The sequence below is a fragment of the Acinonyx jubatus genome, chromosome C1 (assembly GCF_027475565.1).
Source record: "Acinonyx jubatus isolate Ajub_Pintada_27869175 chromosome C1, VMU_Ajub_asm_v1.0, whole genome shotgun sequence".
In the NCBI taxonomy this organism is placed as follows: domain Eukaryota; kingdom Metazoa; phylum Chordata; class Mammalia; order Carnivora; family Felidae; genus Acinonyx; species Acinonyx jubatus.
In genome coordinates, this window is record NC_069381.1 from 94516600 (window position 1) to 94540545 (window position 23946).

The following is a 23946-nucleotide window of genomic DNA, read 5'->3' on the forward strand; positions in this document are numbered from 1 at the left end:
GGCAGCTGGCTCCTGCAGCCTGGGGTTCCTCCTGGGGAGCCAGGGGGCTCGGAGGGGAGGGGAGGAAGACGAGGAAGGAACAGAGCCTCATCTTGGGTTGTCCACTCTACAGCAAAGGTAGCCTGTAAGCACTGGGGAGAAGTCTTGTCCCCTCATCCACTGCCCTCCCTCTTCGAGCTGCTGATGTTTCTGGGGCCTCCTTAGCTCAGCAACATGCTTTAATAGTTGAGCATCTATGTTGTGCCAAGACACGGTCCCACTTGACTGTGAAGACAGCTGAAGCCAAAGAAGGGGCCTCAGAAGTGAGTCTGGGGCCCAAGTGGGTGAGTCCGCACGGTTAGGGCTGATGTGATCATCTCCAGCCCACCCCACAACCTCGGGCCCATATGTAGAAACAAACACAGGGCCAGAGTCACACCCAGGCCTAAGCACACAGGGGAGTCTGGGAGAGGCTGCCCCAGCTTGCAGACCTTATAGACTGCTGCCCAGCATCAGGGTGGGGCTGGGCTGGGAGGAGGTGAAAGAGTGGTCCAAGGAGAGGGGCCCGGCCAGGAAGGAGCCTGGGCCCACTCCTTTCTCACCTGTCCCTCTCAGGGAAGCTCGGCAGAGAGTCTGCTTTTTGAGAGTCTTTTTGATGAAACACAAGGGCTGCTGGATACTTTCAGACTCAGGGAAAGGAGAGAAGGGGAGGGAAGGGTCAGCTGGTTAGTAGGGAGGGATGTGGCTGCATGCTGGCCCTGCTTGGTCTCGGCAGTCAACCCTCTCCCACTCCTATGCAACTCCAGTCCAGCCCCCAATTTCAACCCCTATGCCCCACCCCACAGGACTTGGGCCACCCTGGCTACCTAGCTGAACTCCTCTCCTTCCCCCAGCTCCTTGCGGCCCCCATGCCACCCTTTGCACACCAGCGCATACCCACCATAGTGCCTCTGTGTTGGCTGTACCCTCTGCTGCGAATGCTCTCCACCATAAATCTGCCCGGCTTGTTCCCTGGCCTCCTCAAGTCTTTGCTTGAATGTTGCCTTAGTGAGCCTACCTTCATCATCCTAGTTACAACTCTGTCCTTCCCACTGCTCTTACTCCTTTCTAACATACTATATGTTTTACTTATGATGTATACTGTGTATTGTTCATGTTATCCCAATAGAAGGTAAACTCCATGAGGGCAGAAAGTGTTTTGTTTTGCCTTGTTCACTAGCAGACTGTTCTAGCACAGTCTGGCACTGGTAAGGAGTAGATAAATATTTGTTGAATTAATGAAGGCACTTTGGCCCCTGCCACAGAAAGTAAGGTAGAGAGGTAGGGAGAGGGCATAAAGGTCCTTCTGAGCCCTCCCCCCCCCCCATATCTGCCCCTGGGATGTCTGCAGCTGCGCGGTGTCCACTCACACTCAGGCGGCTCTAACACCCCACCCCCACCCCGACCCCACCGGCAGGCCCCCAACCAAGAACTGACAGTGAGTTTGGGGTTGAGGAGGATGGGCAGTTTCCAGAGCATTGTTTACACCAGGGCTTTACAGTTTAGATAAATCATGGGGAGAGGCATAAAGACACTTGGGAATGAGGGGTTAGACAGGAGAAACTGAGGCTGGAGAAGAGGTCAGGCCACTTCCCAACTCTCCAAGTTGGAAGGCCGGGGCCACTCTGATCCCAAAGGTTCTACCAGCCTGCCTGGTAAGTGCGGGGAGAGAAGAGGGGTGTCATCGTCAGCAGTCAGCCCCTCCCCACCCCTTCCTGATTTACCACGCCCCGGGGCGGTGTGCAGGGGTGGGATGGGTGACCGAGGGGGTGAGGGAGCAGTAGGGAGGAGGAAAGGCGACGGAGAGAAATGGCTCCGGGTCTTCCACTCTCAGCAGGACCCCCACCCTGGCCTCTGGTTCGGGAAAGCCGCCCAGCTGTTTCTGATTCTTTCCTGCTTGCAGCCCCGCCCGAGGGGGTGGGGGACCGAAGCACTGGGGTAGCCGGGAGAGACTAAGTTCTGCTCAGCCGGGGCGGTAAAGGGCGGGGAGTCCTTGTCCGGTCCGCAGGTGTGCCCCCTCTGCTTCTGCCATCGATTCCCGGTCCACAGGCCAGAGGGGAGCATCGGGGCCGGCAGGCGGGCGTGAACCAGGTCTAAACATTGTTTGCGTGCAGGGGGTGCGGTGGGCAGTGGGTCGGAGGAACGAGGAGCAACAAGCCCTAGATGAGAGAAGCCCCTACCTGAAGCCGACTGCCCAAAGAGCCCCAGTTGGCAACTTTGAACAGGAGTTAAGATCCTCCCGCAACTCCCCGTGACAGAGGTTCTACCCATTTCACAGAAGCGCAAGAACCGAGAGAGGACCGAGGAAATGAGTGCATGCTCAGTGGCTCAGCTCCGGTGTCACTGTAGGTTAGAGAACAGAGGGGAAGTGTCTGCGGCCCCCTCACTCTGCGCTCCTGGCCATCACCCACAGAAGTTAGGGTTGCCAATTGAAGGGCGCTAGGACCCGGTGGCGCTGCGTCGGCCAGGATTGGGCGCTACGGGTTCTGAAGGGCTCCCCCGCACCCCGTCGCGGCCCGCCGAAGCAGGTGAGGGCGCGGCGCGGTGCTCCGCGGAGAGCCGAGGGGCGGAGGGGGCCGCCACACCTAGGGCGCTGCGAAGCGCCCGGGGCTGGCGCAGGCGGAGCCGCCCAGAGGGCCGCGCGTGTCCCCGGCTTCGGCCCCGCCCCGCGCCGTCCAATGAGAGCCCGCGGCCGAGGGGCTGTCCGCACACACTCAACCCGCAGCCCTACTCCGCGCCACCGACCCCCTGACACCGCGCCCAGCGCCGGGGCAGCGCGTCCCAGACCCGGGGCTCCGCGCGCCGCCGTCGGCTTCCGGAACCCGTTCCCTGAGCCCCCTCCGGGACCCTGCGCCCCGGCTCCCGGACTCCAGGTGCCCCTGGGTGCCCCGCCGCCGGGCCCTATGGCCCCCCAAGGGGGTGAGGTAGGAGCAGCCTGAGTACCCTGAGCCGGTGCCCCGTCCACGCCCCTCCGGGTCGCGCGGCGGGAGTCATCGGGGAGCTATGCTGAAGCCGGGTGGTGCGGAGGAAGCCGCACAGCTCCCCCCTCGGCGCGCCCGCGCCCCTGTCCCCGCGCTCCCGCCAGGACCCGCGGCCCCCGACGGCTCTCGGGCTTCGGCCCGCCTCGGTCTTGCCTGCCTGCTGTTGCTGCTGCTGCTGACGCTGCCGGCCCGCGTAGACACGTCCTGGTGGTGAGCATGGCCCTCGGGGTGGGGAGGGTGAGGCGCGGGGTCAGAGGCCGAAGGCGCCCAGAGGAATTACGCAGCTCCTGGCACCGGCTGCACAGGAGACCAGGCTTTTGCTTCGACGGAGTTAGAGACGATCCGAGCCGGACTGTCACTTAAGTCTCGGAGTAAGGGTGGGGGTGGATAGGTGTGCTGCTCACCCAGTGAGGTGGGCCCTGGGTGTTTGGAGCAAGGACGCCTGGTGGTCGAGGCTTTCCAGATTCCCTTGTGCTGTGCCCCATTTCAGCTCTGACTTAGGGGGAATGCTACCTTCCAAGTTTTTCTCAGGGTGGATTCAAGAAACCAATCGTCCATCTGGGGCCTTCAGTAGCCCTCCAACAGAGCCCCCTGATCGCCTAACGTCGACCCCCGCCCCCCCCGCCCCCCCCCCCCCCCCGAGGTGGAGAAAAGGGCATTTGGCGAGGGCGGACGAGGCTCTCGCTAGTCTACCCCACCGGGTAGGCAGTAAGACTTTGGTGTTCATGCTATAGCACCCAGCACAAGGTTTAGAAATGGAATCAAAGCAAAAATACTCCATTAACTCTCACAATTAAAACAATTTTGCATAATTGCATAATTTAGGCGTTTGTCTTCAACTTCAGCTTTGAAGATGTCACTTCGAACCCTGACATCCCTCTCTTCTTCCTTTTTCTTCCCAGATGACCCTGTGTCTCCCATCTCTTTCCCGTCCAAGAACTAGAGGCTTCTGGAGGTGCAAAGCATTGAGACCCTCCCCTCAGGTTTCTTGCAGGCCTCCAGACACCTCACAAGAGGGCAGATGAGGCAAAAGGCATTAAAAACCCACTGGATATCTCCTCTTTTCTGAATCCCCCCCTGCACCACCCCCAAGCCCTGGATGGCATTCATCCTTTTCTCTCAGGAGAAAGCTGCTCTCCCTCCTCCCCCACCCTCTGGGGGGCAAAGGGGGGAACTGAACTGAGAAAAGACAGTCTTCTCATCTTTCCTCTTCACTGCCCCCCCCCCATCAAACTGGCTTCAGACTGCACTCTTGCCCCTCCCTACCCAAGCAGTGCCCCCTTCCTTTTCTTACTTTGCTCCTTCCACCCTCCCCCTTCCCACCACACAGAGTGGTCTCTCCTCCCCTTGCACCCTGTGGCTTTTCTCCTCTAGACTTGGAATCTTGGCTAGGAAGGGTGAGGGGTAGCTGGCTGAGGGGCCAGCAAGCTTGGGCTGCAGATTCCTATCATTTCAAGATGCGTTGCTCTCCATCCCCAATCCCCCCCCCCCCCCATTTTCCTGTTTCAGAAAAATCTCTCTTTTGGATCTTTTTAATCTCTGCAGTGTTGGGGAAGGCAAGGGGGGGTGGTTTGTTCTGGATGGGGGAGAAGGGAGGCCCATATCTTACATCTGGCTTGAAACATTCTTTTAGAAAGGGAAAGAGAAGAGGGGACAGAGGAGAAAAGCCTTTCAAAGTTCAGAGGGAGATCAAAGCCATCAGGGACTCAGTTTGGCTGGGGACTTGTGTGTTCAGTGGCCGGATGGAGAGACGATGAAGTGACCACAGTGCATCTTTACCCACCCCAGATAGCAATTTGCTTTTAGGGACTCTTGATTGCTTCTTACCAGTTTGGGAGGTAGTTTTGGGGACCACTTGGTGTTTAGGTGAGGAAGTGTCACTCTGATAATTGCAGCATCCTGGTAGTGCTTCCTAAAGACCCAACTAGGGTGTTTTCTGGTCCCCAATTTGTCCCTTGGCTACTCCCTCTTCTTTTCCTTTCTCCCTTCTACTGCTCTCACCCCCACGTGGTTCACATTTTGGAAAAACTCTGGGTAGAAGAGCCAGAGAGGGGGCATGCCAGTGATACAGTGATAGGGAGGGACTCGGCAGTCGCTGTGAAAGGTGGCAGTGAATCCAGGATGGGGAGTGGGTGCAGAGGTTAGTTCAATCTCCTTGCCTCACACGTGTCACAGCTGTAGGCCCCAGATGCCTGCCTCAGTGGTCATCACTTCTGAGATACAGTGGAAAGCTGCTTTCTAAAGGCAGGTCAGGCCCCCAAGGTATCTCTCTTTCCTTTAAGGAAAAAACCCAGCAAGATTGATACTCTGTCCAAACCCTGGAAGAGATGCCTGTTGACCCTGTGTGTATCCGTGTTCCACTCTGGAGCAGAAGGTCATCACTATCACCAGCTAACAGTCTGATCGTCCCCCCAGCCCTTCCCTTACTCTCCAGTCACTCCTTCCCTCTCCCCACTTCTAACTGGAGGAGGAAACAGATGGTCTCTTCTTAATCTGTGACAAACAGAGCAAGAAATAGGGGGCTCCTCGCATGTGCTTCCCTGTTCCATTTTGCATTCTGCAGGGGGCTGGATGTAGGGAATCCCGTGAGCAGGACATCATGCATGGATTCACGAAGGGAGAGGAACAGAGTTGATATCATAATAATAGCATTATTGTCACCACCACCAACTGCCATTCAATGAATCTTTACTAAGCTTTGGACACTATAACTAAGTACTTTATGAGCATCATCTTCTTCAATGCCCAAAGTAATCTGGTGAGGTAGATACTATTATTTTCTCCATTTCACACATGAAGAAAGTGAGGGCTGGGAGGGGAGTGGTATAAACTTGCCCAAGTTCACACCAATTTTGGAGCTAGATTGCTCTATTCCTGGTTAAGCATTGTATGCCTGTCTTGTTCTCGGAGTGAAAATGAGCTTGGACTTTGGAGTCAGATATCCTTGGTTCGCCCTGGCTCTCCTCCGACTAGTCCTGATGGACAGAGTGGGTATTACCACTTAATCTCCCTGAACCTCAGTCTCTTCATCTGTAAAATGGAGACCTGTCTCATAGGATTTTTGTTTAGAAAAAGGTTTCGTGAACTGTAAAGTACCATATAAATGATGTTGTATTAAGAGATTCAGGGAAGGTAAATAGTTTTATTCCTGTGTTCAAAGCCCTGTGTGGGCTGGGCTGAATTGTGTACACTAGGGACTGCAAGAGGGGAAATGAAAAGAGCATCCCTGGCCTCATTAAAAAGACACAAATATAAAACATCTGCAAATAGGCTGGCAATGTCAGCAGGAGTAAAGCTGTAATTGAAATGAAGTTTATGGCTGGCTAGGGGGAAAAGAGAGTTGGCGGTAAATCAGAGCGGTTAGGTGTTTATTCAACAAACAGTTATTAAGTATCTACTATGTGCCAGACACTGTTCTAGGTTCTGGGGGTAACCAAGTGAACAAAACAGACAAAAATCTCTGCCTTCATGGAACAGGGTGTCTGAATCACCTCGTGATGTTGGTGAAAATGCAGAATCTGATTCAGTACGCCTGGGGTGGGGCCCAAGGCTCTGCATTTCTAACAGATCCCTAGATGATGCCCATATGGCTGTTCTGGGGACCACACTTTGAGGAGCAAAGGGCTAGAGTAAGGTATGGGTCACTTTGTCAAAGGAAGGGACGTGAATTGGTCAAAAGCAGGTGAAGGGAGCATTCTGGGGCAGGAGGCTGGGAAGGAAAGGAAAACTTCTGAAAGGGAAAACAGAGCTGGAGTCAGGGGCATCTCTCCCCCTCTTACCAGCCAATGAGATGCAAGGTGCCTTAAACATCTCTGTGCCCTAACAGCTGAGCTCAGTGCTTGGCACATGCAGGCGTGTGTTGAATTGAGAGGGGACTGAAGCTCAGTTGTATTGGAGCCCGCCTCCCCCACCAACTACAAGGGGCTGACCACTAGCCAGCAGGCAAGTGCCCTGCTCTTCAGAATCACACCAGTTGGGGCACTTAGTGCAGCTACTTAATGGGGTCTGGGTGGTAGTAGAGGAACGTAATTATCTTCCTGTCTTAGGTACTAAATGTTCCCACGCTCAGTGAGGATGTAACAAGAAGGACCAATGTGGGTTGCAGCAGAATGGATTTAAGTCATACCACAGGAAGGACTTATTGCCAGAGTTTGGCCTGCCTCACTCCAGACTGTCTCATGAGGGCTGGATTACTGGTCTCCCATTCCCATCCAACCCCCCTCTTTCCAAGCCCCAGTAAAAAAAACAAACACCCATTGCTTAGAGTAGTACTTGGGCCGAACTGGGGAAGCAAAACGGTGGTGAGACAGGGACGAGCTCCAACTGCAATGGTCTTGATTCTCCAAACAAAGCACCGCGGCAGTGGGTGTAACTCCAGGCTGTGCGTCAGGCGGCCTTTTCCGGCCTGGCCCAGCCCGGGGTGTTTATTTTGTTTGTTCCTGGAAGCTATTGCCCTGATGGACGGTGCTGCTGGGGACGCTGATTCCATGGGATTTGTCAGTGGTGGGCCAGCCCTCTCACCCCTCCCCCGGGGACAGATGGGCCCCATCAGCCCTGCTGAGCTCCAAAAGAGGCAAGCATCAGCCCTCCTTGAGTCTGTCTGACTTGGTGTCACCAGCGGTGATCTAGTTTGTGGGTGAGGGCCAGGCACAAGGATGTGGGCAGGGCACGGTGAGGGGACATAGAGCCCAGGGCGGTCCAGCTTTTCCTCTCTCCCCACTGGCTGCCTTCTGTTCCCCTCACCCACTTCTAGGCCCATTTTGGGATCTCTCCCAAACCACAGGCTCATTCACAGCCCAAACCAAATCTTTTCAGCCCGTAGCAGCAACTGCCCCCTTTGACCCCCACCTGTTCAGAGAAAGAGAGAGAGGTATCCATTTGATGTGTTAGGATAGGAGAACAGAGAACTCCCAGAGGGCCAAGGAAGGTGCTAGGTGTTGGAGAGACAGCGAGGGAGTGTGAAGTGTATGAATGGGTCAGATCTCATTTAGTGACCTCATGGAGAGAAGAAGCTAAGAATGTTCGAGTGAAGAGAAAATACTGAGAAATTTGAGAGTGACTCTAGCAACCCACCTAACTTTTAGTAGCCCACCCCAACTGATCTTCTTAAAATTGTTTGAATTGGGCAGAGTGGGGACTGGAATATGGGGAGTGTCACCCCCCTCGCTTTATCTTGGCTTTGGCTTCCCACTGCTAACAGCCCTCTGCCCAAGCAGGTTCATCCAGGACATCATGCCTCCAAGACTCATTTGTTAAGAAAGGCTGTGGAGCCTGGAAATGAAGGGTATAGGGAGGAGATTTGGGGGTGGGGTCTTCCTCCCCAAGACCTCAGGTTTGGGAGTGAGGAATTTTAGCTACATGGGTCTGACTAGAGCTGTAAACATGACTCAAAATTGCCCACTGAGTCTCTTCCCACTGTCTCCATCCTTCCTCCCCCAAACTATGTCTTCATGGACCAGCTACGAAGGACTTGCCTCTTACATGTGGGTGTAAGAGTGTTGTCTCAGACTCTTGTTTTGTTAGTTTATTTTTCTCTGAGGCTCTTAATGTTTATTAAATAAACAGGGAATGGGTTTGTGTGACATGCCCAGGGCTTCTACGTATGTGACACATGCCTGGCCCGTGTTCTGGGAGTGTGTGTCACTTGGACCTTTGGCTGGGGAGCGGATGATGGTGAGAGACCACTCAATTACTCTCTGCAACTGTGTAACCATTTCTCCAGGCTTGTGGGGAAAGCTGTACCCTTTGGCCTCAGGGAATGTGGGTTGGAGGAGGGGAAGGAACCTCTTCAAGTTCTGAATGCCAAATCTCTCCCCTCCCCCTCCCCCTCCTTCTCCCCCTCCTGAGGCAGGAAAAGGGCCAGGATGCTCTGACAGGGCCATCTCCACCTTGCAGGTACATCGGGGCACTGGGGGCCCGAGTGATCTGTGACAATATCCCTGGTCTGGTGAGCCGGCAGCGGCAGCTGTGCCAGCGTTACCCAGACATCATGCGCTCGGTGGGCGAGGGTGCCCGAGAATGGATCCGAGAGTGTCAGCACCAGTTCCGCCACCACCGCTGGAACTGCACCACGCTGGACCGGGACCACACTGTCTTTGGCCGTGTCATGCTCAGAAGTAGGGAGCTCTTCCACCCTGCTCCAACTACTTCCCTGTCTGTGCCTGGGGTGGCAAGTGGGTAGGGTAGGCATGATCCTCCTCCCCTCTTGGACACACTGCCTCATAATCAGATAGACGGTTGAGGGCAGTGCCCAGGATACAGTTGGGAACAGACCCTCAGTACCTGAGATATGTAGGCAGGGACCCCTCTAAATGCCAGTGTTGCTGGGATGATACACAAAGGTACAGTGTCCCCTGCCACCTCCATGTCTCGTCTTCCCTCCCCCTTTCCTCCCCAACCCCAGTGTGAGGGTTTCCACGCACTGTAAGGCTGAGGACTAGAACGGCTGCTCTGTACTCACTGCCACCATCACTACCCTCACCCCAACACTCCCAACATCACAGTAATGGCAGCAAGGGATAAACAGAAAGGTGATATGTAAATATTTGGAGAGTTGGTGGCTTGGCCCCAGCTCAGCAAAAAAGCTAAGCAGAAGTGAGACAATAAACTAGGAGAAAGGGAAGGAGATGGGAATCGGGAGGTGTCTGGGGGACAGGGGTGATGAGTCATCAATCCCTGAGAGCAGGGTAAGAAGGAAGCAGGCCCTGGAAAGTAGCAGGTCTCCCCAAACAGGCTAACCCCTGGGCTGGGGTCTCTATTGTAGGGGAACTGTCCAGCAGAGTAGGTCTGAAAAGGCCTGGAATGTGGACTGAGGCAGGCTTAGCTGAGCTAGGATTGGCACTCGGTGGGAGGGGATGACTCACTGTGAAACTTTTCAATGGATGGATCCAGGGAGTTTGGAAGGAAGCAAGAGTACAGGTCAGCCCAAGAGGTCAGATGTACAAAGAAGCGGATAGAGAGTACTGAGGGCCGAGGGGAAGAGGTCAGATACTCTGGGGAATGCTTTTGGAAGGGAAGGCCACCTTGAAAAAAGCAGGTGCAGGAGTTGCTCTGGGAAAGACAAGAAGAGAGGAGGTTTCAGAGTGGGGGGTTGTGTGGGCAGAAGACAGGGACAGACATAGGCCTCTTTGCAGAAATGTACTTCTACCTTTCTCTCTCCAGGTAGCCGGGAGGCAGCATTTGTATATGCCATCTCGTCTGCAGGGGTGGTCCATGCTATCACTCGTGCCTGCAGCCAGGGAGAACTGAGTGTGTGCAGCTGTGACCCCTACACCCGTGGCCGACACCATGACCAACGTGGGGATTTTGACTGGGGTGGCTGCAGTGACAACATCCATTATGGTGTTCGCTTTGCCAAGGCCTTTGTGGATGCCAAGGAAAAGAGGCTTAAGGATGCCCGGGCCCTCATGAACTTACATAACAACCGCTGTGGTCGCACGGTCAGTACTCATGTCTGTGCATGTACGTCCATATCTGCTGGGGGTGACCAGTACGTGTGATCACGGAGTGAATGTGAAGGTGGAAGTGCTGAAGGCTCCTGGATCACTTCCAGCAGCCCCAACCCCCACGGGATAGGAGTAGTGAATGCAAGGGAGCTTGGGAATGCCTAGATTCAACCAGGCGCATAAAGTGTCTTCACAGATGTGGAAAGTAGGGAAAGGTAGAGAAAAGAAGGGAAGTTAACTTTTTAAGAAGGGGAAGGACCACTTCCATAAAGACTGAGGAGGATAAGAACTTGCTCTGGGCAGTTCACTGGTTTCTGAGCACTGCCAATGTGCCTAGTACTGTGCTGGGAAATGACATGCTAGAGAAGCAGAAGACACGGCACTTTAAACTCTAAGAACATGTAAAAGTAGGGCATGTGATGGCAAACTGTAATCATGAACAGGATCCTGTGGCTCTGTGTTTGAACACACTATCGTGGGAAGAAAGCACTGGTGGTCTAGGGAGGATTCATGGAGGAAGAGGTTCTTGAATGGGTGGGTTCTGATGGGGAGAGAACCCACTGTCCAGCCTAGGCCAGATGTCAGAGCACTCATGCTTGCTTGTAGCCCTAAGGATGACTGAAAAGTGCCCTGACCGGCTGCCTCTCCCTCACCTCCCAGGCTGTGCGGCGGTTTCTGAAGCTCGAGTGTAAGTGCCATGGCGTTAGTGGCTCCTGTACTCTGCGCACCTGCTGGCGTGCACTCTCAGACTTCCGCCGCACAGGGGATTACCTGCGGCGGCGCTACGATGGGGCTGTGCAGGTGACAGCAACCCAGGATGGCGCCAACTTCACAGCAGCCCGCCAAGGTTATCGCCGTGCCACCCGGACTGACCTTGTCTACTTTGACAACTCCCCAGACTACTGTGTCTTAGACAAGGCTGCAGGTGAGTAAGGAAAGCAGGTAAGGACAAGGAGCCCCAGTTCTTGGTGCAGGCACCCCTGGTCAATCATAGTCTGCTCAGCCACAGGAGTTAGGGAAGTGGTACTTTGCGAGGCATCAGTCTCCTCTCGACGTGAACGTCTTATAATAAGATTGATAATGAATGCCTCAAGCCACCAGTCCCAGTGCTACCCAAGCAGAGGAGAGGTCATTTCTCACTCTTTTATATCCCCAGCATCTGGGGTACAGTAGGTATTATTCAGGGATTGTTTAAATGAGTCACCCGTTTTCAATACCAAGCAATGTATGGGCTGTACACAAGCATGAGGTGGAGGAACCCTACGTCTCTGACTGTTTATGATCTGGCTGAAGAAATAAGATGTAATCAATCGGTGGACATATGCAATTGCAGAAGACACAAAGCTGGAGAAACCAAGAAAAGCTTATTGGAAAATGTGGAACTTAAGCAATTTCTCGAGGTGTAGGGATCACCTGGACAACCTAGAGAGAAGAGAAGGGCAATAAGCAGAGTGGTAGGTGGGAAAGTACATGATTGTTCTAGGAACCGAGAGGTATGATGAATCTGACTGAGTGAAGGTTTGGGATGAGGAGACTAGAGGTAGAAAGAAAGGTGAGGATCAGACCATGAGTGGCCTTGAAAGACTATATCCAGTGTGCTGCCACTGAAGATTCTACAGTGGAGTTGGGGAAGCAAGGAAAGAGATCTTAGTAGGGCTAACCACTAGCAGAAAGCAGCAAATTGTTTTTCAATCTGGTCCAGATATTTGTGGTGGAATTCTTGGGGATGCTGGAAAGTGATTTGTTATTGCCCCCAAAGAGTAGAAGTCACCATCTTGGCTTGGCTCATATTTCAGGTTCAGACAGGTTAGACTAGGAACAACCTTTAGTGCAAAAGAACTGCTCTTCCTCTGGTTACTATCATGGGCTTGCAGGCTCTTCTCTGCAGACTCAGCACTCAGGACTTGGGTGAGATAGAGCCAGGAACCACAGCTGTCTTTGGTTCTGTTTGTTTTCAGCCATCACTGTCATTCCTGGAGAGTCAAGTGGCTCGGAGCAAATCTGGGCATAGAAACAGGGTGGGGCTCCACCTAAGTAACACAGAAAGTAGTTTGTGCCCTTTGGAGGGTGCTAGGAGAAAAGGAGTTAAAAGAGCCCTTTCTGATTCTCTCAGTGATTTCCTGCCACTAGGTATGTTTTCTTCCCACGTGGTATAATTCAGAGGACTACTCTCTGAATGTCTTGAAATAATTCCATAGCAGCCGAGGTATAAGCCTATGCTGTTATACCTAAAATGCACCTTTGGGGAAGGATCTTTGGAGTCAGAAGGAAGGGTGAGTCAGATGTGTTGGTTTTTCTTGGAGGCATAAAATTAAGTCTCATAAAACCCAAAGTGGGGCCTGGAATTCAAAGGGTGTAAGTCATCTCAGAATCGAGTATGGAGCCACAAATTTCCACCAAAGCAGTCCTGTCCGGTGGAGCTCTCTGTGATGACAGAACTGTTCTACATCTGTGTTTTCCAATAGATAGCCACTTAGCCACATGGGATTACTGAGCATTTGAAATATAGGTATTGTGCCTGAGAAATTAAGTTTTAAATTTTAGTTAATTTATAACTAAATGACCACGTGTGGCTGGTGGCTATAACCTGGACAGCTCAGCTCTAGAGTATAGAAGAGGCTTTTGGTGCACAAAAGGACTTAAGATCCAGCCCTTGGAGTTAGAGGTAACACAGATAGTAGAACTAGTTAGCCCACACTCTGGAAGAGTGGCCTCTAACAATTTTGGATTGCGTACTCTTTCATTAAAAAATTATTTGAGCATGTACCTCTAATATATGGATATTTACTTTAAAAAGATACCTATGTTCCACTGTATTGATATGTACTTTATAAAACATACAAAGTAGGGATTTTAAATTTATGAGATAAAAAACAAATGTAGAAGTTCTAAGATCTAGCATTTTCTTTTTTTTTTTTTTAATTTTTTTTTAATGTTTATTTTTGAGAGAGAGAGAGAGGCAGAACGTGAATGGGGGAAGGGCAGAGAAAGAGGGAGACACAGAATCTGAAGCAGGCCCCAGGCTCTGAGCTGTCAGCACAGAGCCCAATGCAGGGCTCGAACCCACTAACCATGAGATCATGACGTGAGCTGAAGTCAGTCTCTTAACCGACTGAACCATCCAGGTGCCCCTAGCATTTTCTTTCCATATCGCAGTAGGGTGTACAGACTACTGCAAGAAAATCAGTCAATCTGTTCCCCTTCCTCAACCTCCAGGTCAGTCCCTGTCCCATCTCTGGAGAAGGGTTAGAATAGACAGATACTTTCTAGGGCCCATCCCATCCCAAATTCTGTGTTTTTATATCTGTCGGCAGGATCTCTCTTGCTAAAGTTGGTCAGAATGAAGTCCTAAGCACTCTCTGTGCAGGGGGATAATATCATTCCTACCCTTCAAGAGTTCCTACTGTAAAGGGTAAGGCAAGGGATATTCTGTAGCAATTCCACAGGGATATGCCTCTGGGCAGTCACACTAACCAGTTCACCTCCTCATCTGAACAGAGATGATAGATGTAACAATCCACTGAGTTACATGCTATTATTATGCCTATTTTCATATGAGAAGATTAAAGCCTAGAGAGATTAACTACCTCGTGAAATCACATAGCTAAGATGCGGCAGGCCTGGAACTGAAACTTGAACAATATGACAATAAGGCCCATGCTTTTAATGGCCATCCTATATTATTTCCCTGTATGGTACAACTTAAAATGTAAACTAAGGACCAAAATACTAACAAATGGTAGCTGGATCAGAGTTGTGGCATGACTTCTTGGAAAAGATAAATTATAGGCTAAGTTGTTTTTTTGTTTTTTTTAACTGTTTAGTATGGAAAACTTCTAACACAGAGAGCCCTTACCCAGCTTTAACAGCTAGGAGCATTTTAAGGCTAGGTTTTGAAGGAGACACAGAGATGTGTATTGGCAGGGATGGCATAGTAGGTGAAGTCAATGGTCTTTGGGGAGCCTTTATGGTGGGAAGAAGCCAGAGTGGTGCAAAGGGAAGTAAGGAGATGGTCATTTTGGCCAGTTGGGCATATTTTCAGGAAAAGGGATTCTTTATGGTTTCCTCATGAGGATGTGGGTAAGGGAACCCAGAGCAGCTGAAGTAAGAGGTAACTTGGTTCTCATTCTCTTCCCCAACCCAGGTTCCCTAGGCACTGCGGGCCGTGTCTGTAGCAAGACATCCAAAGGGACGGATGGTTGCGAAATCATGTGCTGTGGCCGAGGGTACGACACAACTCGAGTCACCCGTGTCACCCAGTGTGAGTGCAAATTCCACTGGTGCTGTGCAGTGCGGTGCAAGGAGTGCAGAAACACTGTGGACGTCCACACTTGCAAGGCCCCCAAGAAGGCAGAGTGGCTGGACCAGACCTGAATGTAGAAATACCTCACTCATCCCTCTACTTCAAAACTCCTGGCTCAAAAGCACAAGATCTTTGCATGCACGCCTTCCTCTACCCTCAGCTCTGGGCTGCTACAGTTTCTATTTAAGGACTTGGAAAGCAATCCAGAAGGACTCTGGTGTCCTGACTGGTTCCTTAGCCCTGGGAAGGAGTTGACAGGGGATGTAAGAAACTGAACAGCTCCCTGACTGCCCCCTCTGGAGGTTAGAAGGGAGAGGGGAAGAGGTGGGAGTCTTCAGAGTGATATAAGTTGCACTAAAGCACATGGTCAAGGCTCATTTTTCCTTTCCTTTGCACTGGCTTCCTGACATTTCTTGTGTGTGCAAGAGGAAGGGTACCTGGAGAGAGCTTCTTTGTGTTCCTACCTGACTAAGGGTAGATGGGACAGAGATGGAACCACATCTCTTCCCTGGGTCAGTTTGAGCAGACTGCCTGGTACCCCAAAAGAAACTCTCAGGCTACAACCTTCTTCCATTATCCCAGAGCCTGGGATTCCTAGGTAAGAGTTAGCCGTAGTGGACAAGGTTCCATTCACATGCTCATAGGTTTATAAACTGCTGTATTTTGTAGGGGAAAAAATTATATAACTATACAAACATACATTCTCTTCCAACCTCCCTCTTCTTTTCAACCTATATCAGATAGCACTGCCCCTTGCTCACTTGCTGCCTGTTCAAACCAAGTGGCATGTAGTGGTTCTTATGCCTAATAGATCACTAGAATACCCTGGAACACTCCTGAGAAAGAATAATTTAGTAAGCCTGCCTAGGCCTTTGGGGTTTTATTTTATTTTTTTACAGTTTCTATGCATTCTTCTGGAGGTCAACTAGGTTTGGGAAACACTTAGTAAAAGATATGTGACTCATGGAGGGTAGGAAAGGGTAGCAGGCCTGATCTCAAGGGCCCCACATGAGGCATCAGGGTATACTAGTCAGGTAGGGATCTCTGGCTTTGGCAATTTTTAGGAGAGAATCCTAGTCTTTGAAGTTGGGCATGGAAGCCAGTGGCTACAGAGGAAAAGAGAGCTGGGGCTTTGGGGCCAAAGTGGTAAACAACTTAAAAAACAGCCTTTCCCCATTTATTGAACAAATTTTTATTTAGTGGCTCTCTAAGTTCTGGGGATTATTACTGTTCACTCCATGTTTGGCTTAAACAGGGGAGTTCCTTCTATGCTACTACCTGCTGCCTAACTAAGCTTGCAGTAGTGGAGTCTCCAGAGATAGCAGGCTTTGTAAGCTACAAGCTATGATATGGAGTCCCAAAAACTGTGATGTCCTATTTTTATGTGACTTAGACAATGGCTATCTTTTGATAATTTAAGAGAGCAGAGTGGTATAGAAATTTGCAGTTATGACACACCTGGGTTGAAATCACAGTTGTGCCATTTACAGTTTTTGATATTTTGAGCAAGATACCCAAATTCTACAAGCCTCTATCATCTCGTCTGTAAAATGAGGTTATAAACCTATCTCAGATACTGAGTTTTAATTGTGCCCCCCAATTCCAGCCAACAGACACTCTTACCAAAGTTCCTAACTGGTCTAGCCCATCATGACTTCTCTTGAAACCTTCCGTTTACAATTGCAAAGTATTGACAGCAGGCTGTTGATTAAAGGGCCTACACAAGGAATTCTGAACATAGGCGCCCACCCCCCCTCCAAGTTCCTCTCCAACATCCCTTGGGGTCCTCACGTGTTTGTAGAACAGCTTCACTCTGCACAGGCAGCAGAGGATAGGGGAGCCAGAGCTCTGGGCCATGGGGGCAGATTTATTTGGATGATAGGACTAATATTTGTGTAACCTGCTGAGACCTGTGTGGGAGAGTTTGGGGTGGTTTTTCTTTTGGTGAGGGGTTTGCTCCGGTTTCATATCCATTAACACAAAACATGAGCTAGTCAGGGCCCTTGTGGTCTGCGGTGAGGGGATTCCTGTGGAGAAATGGGACTGAGTGAGTCAGGCCAGGGGAATGTCTTCCTTGCAGAGTGGAGTCAACTGGATAACTGATGAGCCAATGGTGGGATTAGGGAGGGGGAAATGGGAGGGAAAGAGAAGAGCTTCTGACATCTTGAGCTGGGATTAGGAGGAGGAAAGCCTTAGCATAGTGGGAAGGTAAGGGGGTCAAAGTCAGTCTGAATCAAGAATACAGCTGAAGGAATTTACATCAGGGTGTTTGGGTAGAGCCTCAGGTCCCAGTCAGCCCCTGCTCTCACAAGAATGCCCAGGTAACCACATAAATGACAGCTAGGCCTTCCTGGGACTTCAACCCAAGTTCAATCTGCCTGTGCTGTCACCTATTCCTTTTCAGTTCTTACCCTATGAAGGAAGTTGAGCCTCTTCTGGCATCTCGTACTGCTCTGGGCTTCCCCTGGGCTCCAAATTCTAGTTCATAAAGACCCAAGTTTTGTAATTTACTATAAATGGTTAAGAGAAAAGCAAGCTGTCCAGAGAGTGAAAAGTTTGAATAGTGGGGTGGATAGCGAAAGAAAAGAGGTCCATGTGAGCCCCACTACAGAGGCAATGTGGTCCCAAGAAGGGATGGATGATGGCCAAGCAATTAATTTTTCCTCGTATTTCTTAGCTTGCCTCTGCATTGTGACTGGCTTTGGACAACTGGCGTCTATTCTGCAATAAAACAAACAGAAACTAATTTATTTGGAACAAGCAGCAAAAGGAGAACTTTATTTGGTGCAGTCAGGGCTCCATTTAGTCCTGCTGCCACCCACTCACAGCGTCTAACCCCTCTCCAGACCCTCCTCTAGTCAGGAGAGTTCTGTGCCTCCAGCAGCGGTCTCTTAGCCCCTCTCTGACACTCCTTCCTGTCAGTCCTCATTTCTTCTAACTTTTAACATTTAGGTAGAATGCGTTGCAGAAAGTGCTATTTGGGTACAAAGTTAACTTCAAAGACACAATCTCTATCCTTTAAAGATCTTAGACTGTTTTAGAGAAGGCAGGTGACTGAAGTACCTCAGCTGCACAGCCCGTGGCCAGTTTTTCTCATGTAGAAGTAAGAATGCCAGCCTTAATCTAGTCCTGCAGATAAGAGCCAACTGCTATTATTGCTAGCCTTGAATAGTAGTGCTCGCCCTTATGCTTTCTTAGAATGATGCTGGAAAATGAAATCAGGGACTTCAGATTATTTTTTAAAAAATTAAACACTGCCTGGCCCTGAACGTCTGTTTGCAAAAAGTCTTGTAGGTCTGACTCATGACCACTTACAGCCTCATTTCTTTTCCTCCCTGTTGTAGAGGGTAATCTCTTCTCCTTTTTCTCACCTCCCTTAGCAAGAACACCAACCACTAAGTCTTCTGCCAAATTCTCAGACCCACTCAGGACACTGGTTTCTACACAGTTTAATATATGAGAGTTAATCGGGATTTTTTTTCCCCCTCAGCCTGAGGTTTTTAAACACCCTCAGTGGTCACAGGGCAGAAACCCAAGGGAGGACGCCAGGGAGAGTATGTTTCTCATCCCTGGGAGGCCGTCAGCCTAGCTCCTGCAGCCAAATTACAGCACCAGAGAATAATGTGATGCATTCCTGGGCAGGTCGGTGGGACCCTGGGCGCCTGGGCCTTGTGGAGAGAGGTGCCAGACACAGAGCTCTCCGTAAGCAATCCTGCAGAGCCGCCCCCTGGGTGCAGAAATGAAATACGGGAGAGCTTCACATTACACGGAGACCTGTAGCTCACACCTGGTTATTGATGGCCTTGGTGGAAGCCTCTGCCCCCTCCCTCCACTTGGGAACTGCCTGCTACTATGGGGGTTGGGCACCTTTGAAGCAATGTTGGAAAACAAGAAAGAGATGCTTCCTTTCCATTCCTTGCTCTCCCTGCGAGCCTGCGCACAGCCATGAGGATACGCGTGCATGCACGCGTGATATGTGTTTGCGTGGACACGCACGCAAGCTTCTCTCAGGCTGCAGCAGAGTTCTAGTCATCCCCGGTCCCTAACAATAAAACAAACAACTGGATTTCAATCACATCCTTCAAAATTCCTGCCATTATCAGGGGTTCAGCCGTAACCAAGTAACATTAAATATGTCCATTCTCAATATGCAAGCAGCTGTGTGGTTTGGTGACTGGTATTCCCCCACGAGGTGGCAGGGAAAGGATGCAGAGAGTGCATGGAGAGGGGAGATACTACCACCCAAGCCCAATGGCTAAGACCATGCTGAAGATAGTGCAATTTGTGCCCTGTGTGCTACGGATATGGCACACAGCTTCCAGGACTGCACCGGGTATAATCACCAAGCCTGTGGCCCACGACCTGTCGTTCTTAATTTCTATTAAGTTAGAAAACAGGATAGCTTTGGGTTCCAGGGATAATCTCCACAAGAGAGAGGCACTGGAGAGGAGCAAGCAGTGACTTTACTAAGGTAAATATGTCACAGTTGCTACAGTGAACTGAGCTTTCCCAGAAGCTGCTCTTCTCGTTGGGTGACTGGCAGGTTTCAGGTAATAGTCAGTGGGGTATCAGTAAATGCCTTCCCCTGACCCCAAAGGTCAAAGGGATTGAAGAGAGGGGGAGTTTACAAGTACATTTTTCCACTTCCCATTCATGGTTTAAATTATCCCTGAGCATCTTAGTGGCTCTTCCACTTACTTAAGATGTATCCGTCATCCTGGAGTAGAGACAGCAAGGAAAGCATTCTCCCCTTGGCCCCCTGACTCTGAACTACCCTTTGCTCACTTCCATTCTGCCTATGAGTCTATGCATGGAGCAGCTGGACATGGAAGTTCTCTTTCTTTGACCAAAAGGAGCTGAAATCTGGTGACTTTACTTCACTACTACCAGCCCCTCTAAGCAGGCCTGAGCAAACAGAAACGTTAAGCTGAGTGAAGAAAATGAGAAGACCGTTTAATCCACAGCTGTCCTTTTTGACAACTCAAGGTAGGGCTTCCCTGAGAATAATTATGATGTCATAAGAAGCTTTTTCAGGTACAAAATGCTTTAACGCAGACTAATTTTCACACCAATTTTCCCTGTGAGGCAGGAGACACTCTCACTGCACAGGTGCTATTCAGAAAGGCTCAGTGATTTGTCCCAGGTCATGTGATACTGAGTGGTTCAGACAGAACTCAAATCCAGGGCTTCTCACTTCAAACCCTGTGTGCTCTCCTCAAAGACTGACAATACACAAGGCTGCAGAGGCCAGAGTCCCAGCCCCTTTAGGACAGAAATTGATACAAAATATTCTAGGAGAGTATATCTGAGCAGAATTTTCAAAAGGAAAAGCCTAGGCCTTCCCTAACTACATCAGCACATCCCCTTTTGGTCATTTCTGCCGCTATTTCCACCACCACAAAATGATCACTATGCCAAGTAGTCCACCTTCAATCAACTCTGCCTCCTAGAGCTTTCTATGCCTTTTTTTCTTCATTGGATTAACACTTTTAACATTTGCTTTAATTTTATCTATTTCTTTTAAAGTGATGCTAAGTGCACGGAATACAAGTAATCCTGAGAATCCATGAGAAGAAATTATTAAGGCTTTGGGCTTCTAATGTATGTATTAGAATTTCCTTTGAGATTTCACTCTGTTTTTAAATGGCTGTCAACCCCTGGGCTAGGAAAGTAAGAACAGGGAATGAGAGTGCTAAAAAAAAAAATGTCTTACCCCAGGCCAGATGCCTACTCATGGCCTGGTAAAAGTCCTGGGACCTCTAGCTGAGACAGGTAATTTATCTATACCAAGGCAAGGAGAATCCACCCTGCAGAGAAACCCCTACAAGATGAGGCAGACAACAGATTTTTACTTGATCAAAAACTTTTGCTCCTTTCAACCTCTCCTCCCACCCTCATTCAAAATCTGGACTTCTGTGTGGGTCCAAGACAGTGAGACAAAGCAGCTCTAAGAGAGGATGTGTGCAAGGGGAACCCTTCCCTGTTCAACCGTGGAATGCATTCCTTCAGAAACAGCATAAGCCTGCACATACCCTACCTATCCCACTCCCGCACCCCAACTGTGAAGGCAGAAGGGAAAACTGCAGGAACACAGTGTTCATCCATCATAGACCCGGGCCCCCACTTGAATTAGGGGAAGGACACCTCATGAAAAAGCCTACCTATAGTCAGGATCTGTCCCAGAGCAAACCTTACTTTTTGGTCCATCGATCTTGGCTCTCACTGCTCTCCCTGCTCCCCACCCCCACTGCCTCCGCATGTGGGCTCAGAAGTCATCATCTAAAGAATTCCACTGCTCACCTCCTGCATAGCAGCACAGCCCCATGAGGCCGCACACCAGATGGAGGGGATAAAAGTACGAGGTCATGGCTTCTAGCAAGAGGCTTTTTCTTAAACTAACCCTGACTTCTGGAAAAGAGGCAGAGCAGGAGAGTGTCGGGTGAGCTGCTGACGACAGCAGCTTCATGGGTCTTATGTAAAAAGGAAGGAAAAAGCATTCATTAAAAATTTCCCTACTCCCATCCCCAGACCTATTTCTGATCCCACATCTACTTCGTGAAGGCGTCTGAGTAGAATGCAGAGACGTTGAAACCAAAGGGTTAGATCCTTCCTATTTGTAGGGACCTATTCAGCAGGCTGCCACACACATGCTGAGGTGGAGGCCAAGTCCTGAATGTGTCCTGTTTCTCCAGGAATTTAGCTCTGATGTCAAGGGAAAAGGTATGGAAGGTGGACTAGAACTCAGGGAAAACTGAGCAGGCTGTTAGCAGGCCTTCAAAATGTTTGTGTGTATTAAACAAAGACAAGAGGACAGAGGAAAATCATCATTCCTAGTATCATCATGCTCGTTGGGTGACAATGTACACAAGCAACAATCACAAAGGAAAACCAGTCTGAGGAATGGGCCGAGAAACAGAAGTCTCCGAATAAAGCAATCAGGTGGAAGAGATTAATCAGACTTTCTCCAGGACTCACTTTTGAGTTGGAGTCTTAAAAGATAAGGTATGGACTGGTGGAGGGCAGTCAGAGAATGCGTTCTAAAGCGAAGGCCCTGGTATGTGCTGAAACTTAGAAGCAAGAATGTGCAAGCAATATATAAGGAATTTCAAGCAAGTACATATTATATACACTGGGGACTACAGAGAAATCAGAACGCTGAGATAAGGGCTTAAATAATGTGAGCTAGCGGCATATGCCTAGACTGTCAGATGGTGCAGAGCCCCTTAGGGCCACACAGCATCTTGCTCTAGGTCAGTAAACACGGGGGTACCTATGGGAAAGCACAAGGATGAGGCCGTTTGTTACACATACAGGGACAAAAAGAGAGCTCCACTGTAAAGCCTCACAAATGCTAAGTGTTAACTACAACTCACTACCATTTGAGATTCTAGGCTAAATAAGAGACATGAAGTATTCTATCCAGAACTGTGATGCATTCATGTAGGCTTCCAAGCCCAGAATCTGACATAAATCAAGCCAAATGCTTAAGAAATTAAAATTTAAAAAAGAAATAATATGAAATTAAAAATATGTGTTTCTTTCCCTCATTCCCAACCTTAGAGCTTGACTGGCCCCTATGTCCCATTTGACATACTGGACTTTCTGTGGCTAGCGGATTCATCACCTCCAAGGCCACAGCGAATAGGAGGAGAGCGAAGAAAGAACTTTAGGAACTACAAAACCAGCTAACTGATAAGTGAGAAGATAGTTCTTGTGTGCTACAAGCTGCCAGATAAAGAGGCTGCCAGACAAGAGACAAATTCCAATTTCCTGACTTTCAGTTAGGTCTCTGGCTTCTTGCATTTGTGAAGGTAAAAACAGAGCTATTTACCAAGCTCCTGTCATACTTCCTAACTGAGCTTTCTCAACTTCTGGGGACAAAAATCACAAGGGCAACCTGTCCTTCCACAGCATTTTCCTTGTGTTTTTTTTCAGAAAAAGAATAAGCTGACCCTTGAACAACACTGGTTTGAATTGCATGGGTGCAGTTATATGCAGATTTTTAAAATAAATACAGTCTAGTACTGTAAATGTATTTTTTTCTACCTTATGATTTTCTTAATTATAAGAATACAGAATATATATATAATATATGTGTTAACTGTTATTTTTTAATATATATATTTTAAATGTTTATTTATTTTTGAGTGAGAGAGAGACAGAGAGAGAGAGAGAGAGAGAGAGCGAGCACAAGAGGGGGAGGGGCAGACAGAGGAGCCAAAGTGGGCTCCGTGCTGACAGCAGAGAGTCTGATATGGGGCTCAAACTCACGAACCGTGAGATCACGACCTGAGCCAAAGTCGGATGCTCAACCAACTGAGCCACCCAAGCCACCCCCATTTATGTTATTGATGTGGGTTCCGGTAAACAGTAAGTTTTTGGAGAATCAAAAGATGGATTTTCGACTGCACAGCAGGTCAGTGCCCATAACTCCTGTGTTGTTCAAGGGTCAGCTGCATTAGAATACACACGCACATGTATGTACACATACACATACACTGAATAAGCCCACAGGTGAGCAGTATCCTATGTTTTTGCTTTACTTAACTGGCACAGTTTGGTGCTGGGAGGCAGCCACTTAACAGTGACGGCATTTTTTGGTATCATCTTAGTTTTTTCCTCCTACCCTAGGCAATTTATAAAAAGTGATTTCTGAAACCCTTCATGACAGAAAAAAGCTCAAGGGTTTCATTCAACTGTGACACCACTATGAATTCATTAAGAAGTGTGTTTCAGGTTGCACTATAATTTCCCTATGTAACGTAAACCCACGGAATCTGCCATAAGCTGATTGCTCATGCTGCTTATTTTATTTACATTTCTGAATGGAAGGGATTTCAGTACTCATAAAATATCTAACTGACTTATTATTTTTCATCTGCTCTCTCAGGGCAGCTATTATAAAATAGACATAGAGATAGAAGTCTTAACTTGTACGACCGGTTAAGCAACCAAAGAAAAAGTTATTGCTCAAAAGCAATTAAAAAAATAATAATTCAAGGCACTTGGGTGGCTCAGTCAGTTAAGAGTCCAACTTCAGCTCAGGTCATGATCTCATGGTCTGTGAGTTTGAGCCCTGTTTCGGGCTCTGTGCTGACAGCTCGGAGCCTGGAGCCTCCTTTGGATTCTGTATCTCCCTCTCTCTCTGCCCCTCCCCCACTCCCACTCTGTCTCTCTCTCTCTCTCAAAAATAAAAATA

At 49.4% G+C, this 23946-nt stretch overlaps 2 protein-coding genes across 8 annotated transcripts in view; one reads left to right on the forward strand and one right to left on the reverse strand.

Moving 5' to 3' along the window:
• Positions 1–23946, reverse strand: part of ST7L (suppression of tumorigenicity 7 like) — a 103673-nt gene that overhangs the window by 10787 nt on the left and 68940 nt on the right. For 5 of the 7 annotated variants that reach the window (XM_053214619.1, XM_053214618.1, XM_053214615.1 and 2 more), the window contains exon 15: positions 11365–12445. The exons of 1 other annotated variant lie outside the window; for it this stretch is intronic. In XM_053214619.1, coding sequence (XP_053070594.1) covers positions 12335–12445 — 111 coding nt within the window. In that variant the 3' untranslated portion in view covers positions 11365–12334. Of the gene's footprint in view, positions 1–11364; positions 12475–23946 lie in introns of those variants that run through there. One more of the 7 variants, XM_015066141.3, reaches the window with a different exon arrangement.
• Positions 1532–17493, forward strand: WNT2B (Wnt family member 2B). Its single transcript, XM_027058341.2, has 5 exons — positions 1532–3209; positions 8895–9115; positions 10161–10438; positions 11105–11369; positions 14589–17493. The coding sequence occupies exons 1-5, from the start codon at positions 3022–3024 to the stop codon at positions 14816–14818; spliced, it is 1182 nt and encodes a 393-aa protein (XP_026914142.1). The 5' UTR covers positions 1532–3021; the 3' UTR covers positions 14819–17493.